The sequence below is a fragment of the Pseudophryne corroboree genome, chromosome 4 (assembly GCF_028390025.1).
Source record: "Pseudophryne corroboree isolate aPseCor3 chromosome 4, aPseCor3.hap2, whole genome shotgun sequence".
Classification (NCBI taxonomy): Eukaryota; Metazoa; Chordata; class Amphibia; order Anura; family Myobatrachidae; genus Pseudophryne; species Pseudophryne corroboree.
Window position 1 is genome coordinate 836114713 of NC_086447.1, and position 16811 is coordinate 836131523.

Here is a 16811-nt window from a genome sequence, read left to right on the forward strand (position 1 = left end):
GACGGGGAGCAGCTGTTAGGGAGTACAGTGATTTAGATTAGGAGAGAGAGAGAGAGAGAGATTGACCTGATTTACTGGAGCTTAGGAGTACTGTAGAAGAGAGTGCAGAGTTTACTAGTGACTGACCACAGTGACCACCAGACAGTGCAGTTTTATTTAATATATCCGTTCTCTGCCTGAAAAAAACGATACACACAGTGACTCAGTCACATACCATATCTGTGTGCACTGCTCAGCCCAGTGTGCTGCATCATCTATGTATATATTATATATCTGACTGTGCTCAGCTCACACAGCTTATAATTGTGGGGGAGACTGGGGAGCACTGCAGTGCCAGTTATAGGTTATAGCAGGAGCCAGGAGTACAAGACAGTCATATACCATATCTGTGTGCACTGCTCAGCCCAGTGTGCTGCATCATCTATGTATATATTATATATCTGACTGTGCTCAGCTCACACAGCTTATAATTGTGGGGGAGACTGGGGAGCACTGCAGTGCCAGTTATAGGTTATAGCAGGAGCCAGGAGTACATATTATATTAAAATTAATTAAACAGTGCACACTTTTGCTGCAGGAGTGCCACTGCCAGTGTGACTGACCAGTGACCTGACCACACTGACCACCAGTATAGTTAGTAGTATACTATATTGTGATTGCCTGAAAAAGTTAAACACTCGTCGTGTGACTTCACTTGTGTGGTGTTTTTTTTTTTATTCTATAAAAAACTCATTCTGCTGACAGACAGTGTCCAGCAGGTCCGTCATTATATAATATATATACCTGTCCGGCTGCAGTAGTGATATATATATATTTTTTATATCATTATTTATCATCCAGTCGCAGCAGACACAGTACGGTAGTTCACGGCTGTAGCTACCTCTGTGTCGGCACTCGGCAGTCCGTCCATAATTGTATACCACCTAACCGTGGTTTTTTTTTCTTTCTTCTTTATACATACATACTACGACATCTCTTTATCAACCAGTCTATATTAGCAGCAGACACAGTACAGTACGGTAGTTCACGGCTGTGGCTACCTCTGTGTCGGCACTCGGCAGTCCGTCCATAATTGTATACCACCTAACCGTGTTTTTTTTTTCTTTCTTCTTTATACATACATACTACGACATCTCTTTATCAACCAGTCTATATTAGCTATATGTCTATATGTGCTGATTGGGGAGGGTTTTTTGGAAGGGACATCCTGCGTGACACTGCAGTGCCACTCCTAAATGGGCCCGGTGTTTGTGTCGGCCACTAGGGTCGCTAATCTTACTCACACAGCTACCTCATTGCGCCTCTTTTTTTCTTTGCGTCATGTGCTGATTGGGGAGGGTTTTTTGGAAGGGACATCCTGCGTGACACTGCAGTGCCACTCCTAAATGGGCCCGGTGTTTGTGTCGGCCACTAGGGTCGCTAATCTTACTCACACAGCTACCTCATTGCGCCTCTTTTTTTCTTTGCGTCATGTGCTGATTGGGGAGGGTTTTTTGGAAGGGACATCCTGCGTGACACTGCAGTGCCACTCCTAGATGGGCCAGGTGTTTGTGTCGGCCACTAGGGTCGCTTAGCTTAGTCATCCAGCGACCTCGGTGCAAATTTTAGGACTAAAAATAATATTGTGAGGTGTGAGGTATTCAGAATAGACTGAAAATGAGTGGAAATTATGGTTTTTGAGGTTAATAATAATATGGGATCAAAATTACCCCCAAATTCTATGATTTAAGCTGTTTTTTAGGGTTTTTTGAAAAAAACACCCGAATCCAAAACACACCCGAATCCGACAAAAAAAATTCGGTGAGGTTTTGCCAAAACGCGGTCGAACCCAAAACACGGCCGCGGAACCGAACCCAAAACCAAAACACAAAACCCGAAAAATTTCAGGCGCTCATCTCTAGACAATATGCCTTTAGAACAGGCTATGACCGCTCACCCTAAAACCTTTTAAAAGTCCTCTTAATCCCAAAATGCCTCTCAGACCTCCCAGTTCTCTAAAAACTCCCTTGGCCTTTTGACAATATTATGTAATAAATGTTTGGCCAGATGAGTCATAATGTCAGGAAGGAGGAGGGGTTGCGGGTGTAGACCATCGGGACATATGTTGCCTATCAGGGCTTTATGCAACTTGTTTACATTGTAATTGTTTTGCTACAATTTATATAGCTATCTAAGCAGACAAAGGGCCTAATTCAGACTTGTACTCTAAGCTGATGCTGGGGACACTGCACATGTGCAGAACGGGTCCTACGTCCTCACACAGTGTCCCTTAAGCTCCAGCCTGCTGGACTGACTAAGTGCGTTTTTGGGGCTGGGAAGGGGCGGCAACAGAGTCCGTTCCTCAAAAGGGAGGTGTGTCTCCTCAGTTGTGTAGGAGTCCTGAGGTTAGTGTCTGCGTCTGGCAACACAGATTTAGTGATCTCGGCTGTCGACCTGATACGGAAATCTGAGTAACCCGATGGTCATGCAGAGTGATCCGATGGCACATCTTGAGAGACACCAGCAGATCATGAAAACAGTCAGGAGGCGTCTATTTACACCAGACGCCTCCTGCTGTATTTACATATTAGCTATACGCTATTGCACAGTCGCTTCCTTGCGGCTGTGCAATAGTGTGCAACTCTGAATCAGCCCCAAATTACTGTAATACTAATACATTGCCTACATTGTCCTTGTTAGAGAACACAATCCCACCGTAACGGGGCTGGGTTGCATGCATTAATTGTTCCCATATTGCATGCATGGACCTAAATACTGTGCATACAGTATATTGCCGAAATGTGTGCTCCTCTGAGACTGGACAGCCCCCATCCATACCCTTAGTTTGGTAGCCACAGGGGGCATGTGCACCAGCCCTATATTAAGCACAAGCGATACTACAGAAAACAGGCGTAATACACATACGCACAATAATAATTAGAGTAATCTGAGAACGGCAAGTGCAACATGACTATTACCCTTCAGTGGCAAGTGGGGTATGCAGCCAAGATGTTGACATTTATAATGTTGACACCAGAATATCAAATGTTATTATGTTAACATGCTTAAAATGTCAACATTGTTAAATTATGACATGTCGGCATAGTGAAAATATCAACATTAGAATCAGGGTTTAGGTTACGCTAAAACCCGCTTGACATCATAATGTCAACATTTTGTCAGTGTCGAAATGGTGCATGTCGGCATAATATACTGAACTCACAAGTGTAGATGTGAGAGAAATGGGTGAGACTCGGCACCGCCTGTACACAGGTACGCTTGGTTCTAGCACATGTGTAGTATGAAGACACCCAGAATACACTTCACAAATGGTCATATGTTGGACACTGCATCGCCCTAATATGTTTATTGACCTTGGTTTTTTAATATTATCACTAGTAATTTATCTTCAAAGTGTAAATAGTTCTCTCCAAAATGTGCTAATCTAATCACATATATGAATGGAAGGGCTTGTAGCAGCACCACATCTGGGAAGAACATGTGGGGGAAATGTGAGACCCTAAATGTGAGACACTAATTATTTTATTTTTAAGTAAGACCCTGAGAATAAGATAAATCTCACCATGTGTACACACCTTAAGAGGAGATTCTCCTTCTGTATACAATATAATTGAAAAAATTATCTGTATTGCCATGTCATTAGGAACAGCTGTCAGCTATGTCCTTCCATGTATTGCTTATTCGTACAATGTTGTGCACCCAACATGGCTTACTCGCCTGGTGCTTTGTGTAGAATAAACAATGCATGGTCCTGTTGAACTTGCAAGCCCCTCGCCTAATATTTCCGTCTCTCCCATTGTGTGTCATAAATTCCAGGCATTGTTATAATCCCCTGTAGTGCACCTTAAATGGCTGCATCAGCTGGATCCTACATGGCTACGATCAATAATCCTTGCAACTGATGACCTAAAATGGCTGCCACTCCCTTGGTATTATCTCCATGGTCCCTGTATTTCATGGAAAGCTAAATGGCTTTTTTGTATTCATAGTTTCTGTACTGTGGGCCTTATTCAGCTACAGTTGCAGTTTTACTAAAATATCAACACTGCATCTGCTATCACTCGCATGCTGGTGCCACCCTGCACAGGGCACAGCCGCCCAGCATGCTAATGGCAGCCAGCATCAATTGCGGTCGCTGAATAAATGAAGCCCGTCTACCTCCGCAGCCTGGCTGCAAAGGTATTCATTCCGTCGCAGCAGCCACATGTGTTGTCACGCATCCGCCTCGAAAATGGCGTCGACCCGTCCCCATTTTAGCCCCCGCAACATCATGTCGCCACCCCGCAAATGCCTCTGCCTGTCAATCAGGCAGAGGTGTTTACATCAATGCGATGGGATTGCATTGGCCTGCCCGCGCAAGCGCAGAATGGTCCCTGCACGTGCACACTGGGCAATAAAGCGGGCAGATGCGATCGCATCTCACCAGCGTGTGATGCTAAATAAGGCCCTGTATTATGTTCATACTGTTAGGTGCCTTGCGTCCTATTGGAGAAAGAGTGCTATATACATAACATTATTATATTATTATTATGTCCTTGGGCAGTTTTTCATCATGGCTAGCGTTTGGCCAGTAATGGGATATGCAGGGCTGTAAATACAGGGGTGGTGCCCATGTCACCTGCATTTGGCTGGCAATGTGCTTGGAACGGTAGCCTGCAGAGCTGTTGCAGAGCCGGCCTGAGCATCCTTAGGACACTCTGAGCACGGCTCTACTTCTGGGTTGTTAATTGCTGCTGCTGTTATTTGTGGTGATGCGTGCTAGGCTGGGAGAGGGGCGCTGGGCCAGAGGCAGAACTAGTGCCGGTGCTAGGGGGCACCAGCCAAAATCTTGTCTTGGGCATTAAATTGGTTAGGGTCGGCTGTGGTTAAAATTAAATGTTTCCAACAGATGGGTTGTGATTAAAAATATTAAAGTTACGTTGTCAATGAGGTTAGAAAGACAATGGACTTCTGCCTCTTCTACAGACTTAATGGGGCAAGCACCACCACCACTAAGGCAGCGACTGTCTGATTAATTACATTACCAGTCATTTCTTGATGCTAAATGTTAGTTTGGTCCTGGCAATCTTTGTAGCGCTGGGTTCTAAGCCCAAAAGTATGCTACAGATGGAGCCACGCTCATCTTGGCTTCTCTGCTGCGCCTGGCTCATCCTATTAAAGACCAAGATGAAGATGGCTCCATCTGTAGGCTGCACCGCACAGTACTGAACCGTGGCTGCGATCATTATGGTGGACTGGAGATGTATCAATAAAGAATGGATAAGTGAAGAAGTTGCCCATAGCAACCAGTCAGCTTATGTCTATAATTTTATAGAATGTACTTTATAAATGTTAGCTAGAAGATGCTATAGGCAACTTGTCCACTTCTCCTTTCTTTCAGAGACTTGATACATTTTCCAGAATGTCATGTCAAAAGGGAGGCCTGAGAATGTAGGGAAGTCCATGATTATAACTTCCATGCTACTATAGCAATCAGTGTTAAATGGGCTCAGTAGCAGATGATATTTAGAAAATGAACTTTTGCACTAATAAAAACCAACAGATCGCAAAATAGTCTTAATTGCTCAGGAGATGAGATGTGTTTTTTTTTTAAATATTTAAATGAATATTATTAACTTATATGTTTATTCTCTTTCCTTCCTTAGACTATTGTTAGAGGCAGTAAACCCCCACAAGATTCCTCCATCAATGGCTTGCTGGAAGACTTTGACAATATCTCTGTAACTCGCTCAAATTCCCTTCGAAAAGAAAGTCCACCCACCCCACGTCAGGGACATTCCAACCATTCAAAGAGCTACCCAGAAGAAAATGGCTTCTTCACCTTCTCCCACTACAGCTGTGAAGCTGAGATCCCCAGAAGTAGCATCTCAGAGCGGTACAAGGAAAGGAGCCTGAGTGCCGAGGAGGCTGAAGGGTACTATAGGGCAAGCAAGCCGGCCAGGCACAATGGGCATCCGGTTAAAATGAGATCTTATGAAGCCTACTTTCCCGAAGTTAAAAACGTGAAGGCCGACCTGCTGAGTTATCCGTCAGAATACCATCCACACCTGGAAGCGAAAAGTAAATCTGTTGATCAGTGTGGACTGCCATGGGACTTGCACAGAGTCACTGCTACATCTCTCCAGGACTACAGGGACTACTTCCAACCTTCTATTACAGGGACCGTCATGATGAGTGAGGGCTCAAAGGAAAGACTTGAATATAGCGAATGGGGAGAAGGGCTTTCCAAGGATGATTATGATAAAAGGCCAAAGTCATCATACGTAACACAAACAAGTCCTCAACCAGCCATAAGACAACGGTCTAAGTCAGGATCAGGCCTTCAAGAACCAGTCATACCTTACGGAGCACTGAAAACAAACCAGCAAGGGCACTCGTTTGCTTCATACACCTACCCGCGTTTGTCGGAAACCGCAGCGTGTATTCCAAAGGTAATACGACAATATCTACGTTACTTTCTAGACTAGAGTGTAGTGTTTGCAATTTAATTTATAGTGTAACTATAGAAATGTATCATGTGCCAAAGTTTATATATGTTGACTTGATTTAATCGGTTTGCATACCTGTCTTAGAAAAACCTGCATGCTGTAGCCTGTTCCTGCTTGGTATTATCAAACCATTTGTAAAATCTTTATTCTATTGTATAGCCTACATATGCATACTATGGGCCTGGTTCAGAGCCGGGCGCAGTGTCGATGTTCCCGCAGGTGACCAACTTATGCTACTGCGCATGTACGGAAAGTCCTGTAAACTCTTACTGTGCATGCGCAAACCCAACTGACCTATGGCGTTTGCAATTGCTTACAATTGAGAAGGGAATTGTGATCCCTGGGCATTTCAGGGTGGAAACTGGGTGGTGATCTAAAGTAAACGCAAAAAAGGTTGGTTTTATGGGCGTGTTATAGGACTGTCATGGGTGTGTCTGGCAACGATGCTGCGTTCCCAATCGCAAATCCACTGCTTCAAGGGCCATGTTTGGTTGGATTTCAGGAGAGTAGCTACAATAGATCCTAGACTACTGCAAATGTCAATTCCACAGACCACAAAGCTTGAAAATGGGCATCTCATCGATTGTACACGCCATCGTGGAGCACAGAGGAAAGGCTGAGATCAACATTTGCATATTTCCGTAACCAGTATTGAGAGAACTGTTGCATTACCAACCATCTCTGTCCTTTGCTGTGTACATTCATCTAGACCAAGCATTCCCAACCTCATTCCTCAAGGCACACTACCAGTACAAGTTTTAGTGATATCCAGGCTTCAGCACAGATGGTTAAATCAAAATTACTGAGGTAGTATAGTAATTAAGTCACCTGTGCTCAAGCAAAGATATCACAAAAATCTGGACTGCTAGGCCGGTATCCAATTACCGGCAAAAACTCATCAGGTGCGAAAAAAAATTGCAGTTTTCCCAGATGTTTCGCCATATTTTCTTTCGAGCAAACCTATTAGGACGCTCCCCCCCAAAAAAATCCATTCACCCATGAAAACACACAGGTTCAGTGAAACCTGTGTTTTCACATTCGGATCCCTGAACAACCGGCGCTTATCAGATAAATCCCCGGTAAGATCTTTCTCGCGCCGTCTTTTCGGGGACAATAGGAGAGCCCCCGGTAAATGACTGCAGGTAATTGGATATTGGCATTATTGTGCCTTTAGGACCAAGATTGGGAAAGCCGAATCTATCCATTGGTCAAATACAATACCAGTTAACAGCAGTTGTAACATTGACATCTAGAGGTCAAATTAAATTATTACATGCGAAACTAAGGGCGAAACAATATATGAAATAATAATAAAATATGTGCTACAGAAATAAAACACAATGTAAAATTATTTTTTGTAAAAAGTATTTTAAATATTTCAATAATCCCACTTGTTAAATATAGGTGTTTATATATTTACTGTAGCTATTTCTATCAATCTGGAGCTGGTTATGCGTTCAAAACCAGTGGCTTATCTATAATGGTTGCTGTGTGTGCGGTGCACACAGTATCCGCGGGTCCAGAGGGCTCACACCACAGACACTGCACCCATTTCTTCAGTACTTACCTCTCCAGAGTCCCGCTTTTGCTGCAGCAGCACTGCAGAATCACCTTGAATATGGCGCGGTGGCCATTTTTCCTGCATGCCCATTAGGGGATTTCCTGGGCAAATGTTGCGGCGGCAGTAGACTCTAGCACAGCATTAGAGTCTACTAGCGCCACCGCTCAGAAACTATGCTGCCGGCTAGAGACAGAGGAGGGGGCCCGGACAGAGACTGCATACGCCCCCCTTCCCCCCATCTCTCTTAATACGCGCCTGATCTAAACATAGTAAAACAATATATATATATATATATATATATATTTATTTATTTATTACTATTAAAGGTTTCTCAGTACTGCATGTTTTATTTACGTATCCCATTGAATAGACATTTCTGACATCTCAGCGTTTGCCAGATTTAATTATTGGTTTATTCTTTTTTTTTTTCTGGTTGGCATGAACAGAAGGGAGGAAAAATAAGATATAAATAATGTCACATAAGTTCTATATCAAGGTTATTGTGATAATTATATGTATCTTTGTTCTTGCTGAATATATATGTGTTAGATTCATCATGATAGTGAGATATATGTTAAGCAATCTATAAATACTCTAATCATTATACTTTTATATTCATTATCACAGTTGTTTGCAGTCACATTGTTATTAAGCATACAATATAAATGAGAGCGGTACTAGACATTTGTTCTGCGCAAAATGCTAGTTAGTGTAGCTTGGATTTCCTTATCTCGAGGACTCCCACTGTCCTTCAAGGTTTGTGTGTCAGGTATTTGTAGAAATATGGCAGCAGTGATGGTATTTTGCAGAAATATGGCAGCAGTGATGGTATTTTGCAGAAATTAGGCAGCAGTGATGGTATTTTGTCACTAAAGTAAAGAAAGACACTGTCCCATTGGACAGCCACACATACATTTTGTTGTAATTTGATGTTTTTAATTCTGTGGTGCTATTATTCCGTGTTTTCTGAAGATTTTCATTGATTCCAATAATTCATGGAGTTTGCAGTGAATTTCTTTTCATTATTGACGGTAGCCAGGTGCAGACTTTTAAGTATATCTAACCTTGTTGTGCTAAGGGCAGATCTACAGTATAGAACAGTATCATGCAAATCCATAGTTCCTGGAAGAATAAAACTTCAGCCACATTGGATGGTATTCAATTGTTTCTCCTCTCCCCCCCATCTGTTTGCGCCTGCTGACAGCTATTTAATTGTTTCTGTCAACGGGCGCAATAACATATTTTCAGCTCGCTACTCCCAGGGAAGGCAAGCTGAAATGCGTGAAAGGTGACCCGTTTGGGCGCCCAAACAAGACTGCATCACGCCCATTAGTTTAGTTGGGTTTAGCCGTGACTGCTATGGTCACGATATGCGTGATAAAAAAAATCAATTGAATATTGCCCCGCAATCTCCCGTCACTTTAGACGGCAGACCAGGCACGATTTAACAATTGAATATTGCCCATTGAATCCAGCTTAAATTGGTTGTTGCTAGCGCCTGTGGATCCAGTGGTGATTCTGTTTTGTTTTATTAACCAACCAGATTCTATCTATCATTTAGTGCATTCAAAAAAAGCGATAGCTAGAATTTGATTTGGTTACTATGGATAGCACTTCCTTCCACTTGTCTTCTTTAGAAGGTTTGATAACTCTACCCCAATGGTTTGGATCAATGACAGAAAGCCAATTTGCACACTACATTAATGGCCTCATTAGTGCACAGTAACTGTGTTGTATCCCCTTTCTTAATGCAGCAAATAGCCTGATTCTCAGTGATAAAAACAATGTAGGTTAGTTTTTAATTCCTTTATAAATAGGTGTACAGCAGGAGGGGACCGGCGGTCACATAGCTACATCCCGCAGGAGGGGTGTCTGACAAATTCCACTGGCATTAAAACATAATTATAAAGTGGCTGTATGTATGTACTGTACTCCCCCCCAAGTGACGGAGAAGCCTTGTCGATCGGCCTGGGGGCTTAACCCTATATCTGCAGATATACGCAACTAAGATCTCCGTATTATCTGATTATTATGTAGTATTATTGCTCACTCAGTGTGCATTAAGGAACACAAATTGTTTTTTCTTATTGTATATTTACCATGGGGAACAGAACATGTACTCTGTAACGGTTAGCCAAACCTCTGTTGTGGCTGGCCACGCCCAAGTGGAGCCTGGCCACACCTTTAAGCATGGGCCCCTACAACAGCATCCCCCGGTGGGCCCTTCATGCCCCAGTCCAACACTGATCGTAGGCCACGTTGATGGTAAATGAAGCAAAAGTTGGAAAAAAATTTTTAGAAAAATCTCCAAAAACCTGCGTCGACCATTGTCATGTTGACCTTTTGTACCTGGTGACCTTAGACACAGTCAACATTTATCTGTCAACCTTTTGATCATGTTGACCTATTGCATATCAACCATATGGGTTAACCTACTGACTGTCTTAACTACCGTAGACACTGTCTATCCAATGTCTGAAGGCCAAAATTACCCATGGCAAGCAATCAGATTTTAACTCTCATTTATCTGTGATAGCTACAATTTGATTGGATGCTAATGGTAGCACCTCCACTTGCACTTTTTAGGAGAGGTTTCCCCATTTGTGTTCTATCCACAGAGGCCTATACAATTAGTTGTTTATCACAAAATTCTTACATTCAAAGCAATTCCATTTCCAACCTGTGTTTAATTATTTTTTTATATTACGACCAAATACGGACTCTCCTCTACGTACTGTAGTGCTGGAATATTTTTTAAAGGAAAAATAGTCTATTTATTGTTTGTTAAATTAAGATTGCATAGCAAATCAGACACGTCCAAACATTCTGCAGATTTCAGTATTTGTACAGTACAATTGACAATATGTAAAGCCGCTTTATATGTTCTGAAGAAAAATTTGTAAATACGTTATATATTAATATCTTAAAGGAAAATAGAATATGACATACTAATTACTGAGCCCTGACGAGCCTTCTGTGAACTGTAATTAGCAATTTACAGACTAGGGACATCAACATGTTACTTTGGCTTAGCAGTAGTAATGAACATAATTTACTGTGCAGCAGGGGCTATTGGAGTCAAGAGCAGGTCCTTTAGCTGGGAAAGCTTAGTTCAAAGCGAATCTGCACTACTTAAATCTTAATGACTGACTTGCATATAAAATATATCTGAAAGCACTTGCTAAGTGCTAGACTATATAATATGCTGCATATGTGAAGCTATGCTCATGAATTTTCATGCGTAATCCATACATCAGACTGACTTCAGCCATACGCTAAAGAGCTTACATAGAAAATCCAAGCACTGAGTTTCTTAATGTTCAAAAAGTGCCAAATACAGCCGGGATGTCCGCGTGCTGCTGAACTTGTCGTTTTACACAGACATAGGGGGTCATTCCGAGGTGATCATAGCTGTGCTAAAGTTAGCACAGCTACGATCTTCTTCCCTGACATGCGGGGGGACGCCCAGCACAGGTCTAGTCCGCCCCGCATGTCAGTTCGGCCTCCCCCCGCAGAAGTGCAAAGGCATCGCACAGTGGTGATGCCTTTGCACTTCAAGAGTAGCTCCCGGCCAGCGCAGCTTTAGCGTGCTTGCCGCAAGCTACTCATCGCTCCCTGGCCCGCAGCGGCTGCGTGTGACGTCATGCAGCCGCTGCGGCCTGCTCCCCCGTTCAGTCCGGCCACGCCTGCGTTGGCCGGACCCCACCCATGAAACGGTGGCCAAACGCAGCCGTTCCGCCCCCTCCCGCCCAGTGATCGCCTCTGCCTGTCAATCAGGCAGAGGCGATCGCATCCCTGCTACGGCCTTCAGCCGTCTGGCATGCGCTGCGCATGCGCAGTAGGGACCCATTGGCTCTGCTGCGTTAAAAAGCAGCGAGCGAACGGGTCAGAATGACCCCCATGATCATTTATCTGCCTAGCGCATACATAAGTGCAATCCCAATTCTTTTTGAGCATTTCCATGCACATACACTGTACTGGTTTGATACGCAGTATGATTGTACTGGTCAGGTCATACTGGTATTATTAGCATTATCAGATTTTAAAAAGGAAGGTATTTATACTCTGTGTAATGAGATTATCGCCTTATGGTATTGGACGTTCAAACTTCATGATGATGGCTCTGTGACCCCAGTGCATTTCAGCTAGTAAGTAGCTCTACTTTACGTTAACTGAACAAAGTATAGGGGATGGTATCGGAATCCCGGCACTTTGGATGCCGGCATTAGAAATACCAACAGCGGCATCCCAACACTCAGGATTCCGACACCTAGAAGGTAAGTATGCTACACCTAATCCTCAACCTCCCCCCGCAGCCTAACCCTAACCCTGACTGATGGTGCCTAAACCTAACCCCCCTCCCCACAGCCTAAACCTAACCCTCCGGCGTTCGGAGTTTTGGCATCGGCATTTCGATCCATGTCAGGATCTCAGCGTCGGTATTCCGAGCATTATTGGGTTTCTGGCATCGGTATTCCAACTGGTATTTGGATTTCGGGATCTTTATCCCATATTACCTGGTACGGCATAGAGGACATAGTGTTCACTCTAGGCTGTTTTAGCAGGGCGCCGCGCCCTGCCCGTTTTTTAACAGGCAAAACCCGCCCTGCCCCTTTTGCGGCGCCCTGCTAGAACAGCCGCCCGCTCCCTGCGTGTATAGATGCCGTGCGCATGCGCGCGGCATCCATTCACGCATTGGGAGAGGGCTGTGGGAAGCCCAGCACCGACGGAGGTGCTGGGCACGCCCCCAACAGTGACGTCGCCGGCCACAGACGCTCTCTATAGTAGCGTCTGTGGGCCGCACCGCCCCCTAAAATGACGGACGCGTGGTCACGCCCCCTAATTTGTGTGGCCGCGCCCCCATTTCGGGCGCGCGCGCACATGTGCCCCCGGAGTACGGCGCCCTGCACCTTTTCACTCCTAGAGTGAACACTAGGACATATATTGGCATAAAGAAGTCGGCTTTATTGAAATTTGTTACTTGATGAGAAACCTGTATGGTGACAAAGAAAGAACAGCCAGTTAACAATGGGGCAGATGTATTAGCCTGGAGAAGTGATAAAGCAGTGATAAGCGCAAGGTGATAACGCACCAGCCAACCATTACGGATATGAAAAATGACAGGAGCTGACTGGCTGGTGCGTTATCACCTTGCGCTTATGACTGATTTATCACTTTTTTATCCCTTTTCCAGGCTTAATACATGTCTCCCAATATCCCCACTGACCGAAACCAACTTTTAACAGGACGTAGCATTCAGATCTGCATTGCAATCAGAAGGCGTCTTTTCCCCTCAGACTCCTCCTGCGGCATTGGTACAGTATATTTACCACAGCAATGTGAACTGCATCAGTCTCTAGATCAGGCCCAGAATCTGATTTTAGTCTATGACATCTCTTTCTGCATTGACTCTTACTATTACAATGAGCATGTGACCACCCAGAATTATAATTGGTCAAATGCGTTACAGTTAATACCTGGATTTATTTGACCATGCAAAAATAAGAATTTACTTACCGATAATTCTATTTCTCGTAGTCCGTAGTGGATGCTGGGGACTCCGTAAGGACCATGGGGAATAGCGGCTCCGCAGGAGACTGGGCACAAAAGTAAAGCTTTAGAACTACCTGGTGTGCACTGGCTCCTCCCCCTATGACCCTCCTCCAAGCCTCAGTTAGGATACTGTGCCCGGACGAGCGTACACAATAAGGAAGGATTTTGAATCCCGGGTAAGACTCATACCAGCCACACCAATCACACCGTACAACTTGTGATATGAACCCAGTTAACAGCATGATAACAGAGGAGCCTCTAGAAAAGATGGCTCACTACAGCAATAACCCGATTTTTTGGTAACAATAACTATGTACCAGTATTGCAGACAATCCGCACTTGGGATGGGCGCCCAGCATCCACTACGGACTACGAGAAATAGAATTATCGGTAAGTAAATTCTTATTTTCTCTAACGTCCTAAGTGGATGCTGGGGACTCCGTAAGGACCATGGGGATTATACCAAAGCTCCCAAACGGGCGGGAGAGTGCGGATGACTCTGCAGCACCGAATGAGAGAACTCCAGGTCCTCCTCAGCCAGGGTATCAAATTTGTAGAATTTTACAAACGTATTTGCTCCTGACCAAGTAGCTGCTCGGCAAAGTTGTAAAGCCGAGACCCCTCGGGCAGCCGCCCAAGATGAGCCCACCTTCCTTGTGGAATGGGCTTTTACAGATTTTGGCTGTGGCAGGCCTGCCACAGAATGTGCAAGCTGAATTGTACTACAAATCCAACGAGCAATAGTCTGCTTAGAAGCAGGAGCACCCAGCTTGTTGGGTGCATACAGAATAAACAACGAGTCAGATTTTCTGACTCCAGCCGTCCTGGAAACCTATATTTCCAGGGCTCTGACAACGTCTAGCAACTTGGAGTCCTCCAAGTCCCTAGTAGCCGCAGGCACCACAATAGGTTTATTCAGGTGAAACGCTGAAAACCACCTTAGGGAGAAACTGAGGACAAGTCCTCAATTCCGCCCTGTCCGAATGGAAAATCAGATGAGGGCTTTTACAGGATAAAGCCGCCAATTCTGACACGCACCTGGCCCAGGCCAGGGCCAACAGCATGACCACTTTCCATGTGAGATATTTTAACTCCACATATTTAAGTGGTTCAAACCAATGTGACTTTTGGAACCCAAAAACTACATTTAGATCCCAAGGTGCCACTGGAGGCACAAAAGGAGGCTGTATATACAGTACCCCTTTCACAAACGTCTGAACTTCAGGGACTGAGGCTAGTTCTTTTTGGAAGAAAATTGACAGGGCCGAAATTTGAACCTTAATGGACTCCCATTTCAGGCCCATAGACACTCCTGTTTGCAGGAAATGTAGGAATCGACCTAGTTGAAAACTTCCTCCGTCGGGGCCTTACTGGCCTCGCACCACGCAACATATTTTCGCCAAATGCGGTGATAATGTTTTGCGGTTATATCTTTCCTGGCTTTGATCAGGATAGGAATGACTTCATCCGGAATGCCTTTCTCCTTCAGGATCCGGCGTTCAACCGCCATGCCGTCAAACGCAGCTGCGGTAAGTCTTGGAACAGACAGGGTCCTTGCTGGAGCAGGTCCCTTCTTAGAGGTAGAGGCCACGGATCCTCCGTGAGCATCTCTTGAAGTTCCGGTTACCAAGTCCTTCTTGGCCAATCCGGAGCCACGAATATAGTGCTTACTCCTCTCCATCTTATAATTCTCAGTACCTTGGGTATGAGAGGCAGAGGAGGGAACACATACACTGACTGGTACACCCACTGTGTTACCAGAGCGTCCACAGCTATTGCCTGAGGGTCCCTTGACCTGGCGCAATACTTGTCGAGTTTTATAAACATGTGGAAGACTTCTGGGTGAAGTCCCCACTCTCCCGGGTGGAGGTCGTGTCTGCTGAGGAAGTCTGCTTCCCAGTTGTCCACTCCCGGAATGAATACTGCTGACAGTGCTATCACATGATTTTCCGCCCAGCGAAGAATCCTTGCAGCTTCTGCCATTGCCCCCCTGCTTCTTGTGTCACCCTGTCTGTTTACGTGGGTGACTGCCGTGATGTTGTCCGAATGGATCAACTCCGGGTGACCTTGAAGCAGAGGTCTTGCTGAGCTTAGAGCATTGTAAATGGCCCTTAGCTTCAGGATATTTATGTGAAGTGATGTCTCCAGGCTTGACCATAAGCTCTGGAAATTCCTTCCCTGTGTGACTGCTCCCCAGCCTCGCAGGCTGGCATCCGTGGTCACCAGGACCCAGTCCTGAATGTGCGGCCCTCTAGAAGATGAGCACTCTGCAACCACCACAGGAGAGACACCCTTGTGCTTGGTGACAGGGTTATCCGCTGATGCATCTGAAGATGCGACCCGGACCATTTGTCCAGCAGGTCCCACTGGAAAGTTCTCGCGTGGAATCTGCCGAATGGGATTGCTTCGTAGGAAGCCACCATTTTTCCCAGAACCATTTCATTGATGTACTGAGACTTGGCTCGGTTATAGGAGGTTCCCGACTAGCTCGGATAACTCCCTGACTTTCTCCTCCGGGAGAAACACCTTTTTCTGGACTGTGTCCAGGATCATCCCTAGGAACAGAAGACGAGTCGTCGGAATCAGCTGCGATTTTGGAATATTGAGAATCCAATCGTGCTGCCGCAACACTACCTGAGATAGTGCTACACCGACCTCCAACTGTTCCCTGGATCTTACCCATATCAGGGAATCGTCCAAGTAAGGGATAACTAAAATTCCCTTCCTTCGAAGGAGTATCATCATTTCGGCCATTACCTTGGTAAAGACCCGAGGTGCCGTGGACCATCCATACGGCAGCGTCTGAAACTGATAGTGACAGTTCTGTACCATAAACCTGAGGTACCCTTGGTGAGAAGGGTAAATTGGGACATGAAGGTAAGCATCCTTGATGTCCCGAGACATCATGTAGTCCCCTTCTTCCAGGTTCGCAATCACTGCTCTGAGTGACTCAATCTTGAATTTGAACCTCCGTATGTAAGTGTTCAAGATTTTAGATTTAGAATCGGTCTCACCGAGCCGTCCGGCTTCGGTACCACAACAGTGTGGAATAATACCCCGTTCCCTGTTGCAGGAGGGGTACCTTGATTATCACCTGCTGGGAATACAGCTTGTGAATGGCTTCCAAAACTGCCTCCCTGTCAGAAGGAGACATCGGTAAAGCCGACTTTAGGAAACGGCGAGGGGGAGACGTCTCGAATTCCAATTTG

The 16811-nt window shown here is 45.0% G+C and overlaps 1 protein-coding gene across 5 annotated transcripts in view; it reads left to right on the forward strand.

The window, feature by feature from the left end:
- The window catches only part of PAK5 (p21 (RAC1) activated kinase 5), a 288628-nt gene that overhangs the window by 190209 nt on the left and 81608 nt on the right, over positions 1 to 16811 (forward strand). For all 5 annotated transcript variants that reach the window (XM_063918563.1, XM_063918564.1, XM_063918567.1 and 2 more), the window contains one exon: positions 5646 to 6431. In XM_063918563.1, coding sequence (XP_063774633.1) covers positions 5646 to 6431 — 786 coding nt within the window. The remainder of the gene's footprint in view (positions 1 to 5645; positions 6432 to 16811) is intronic.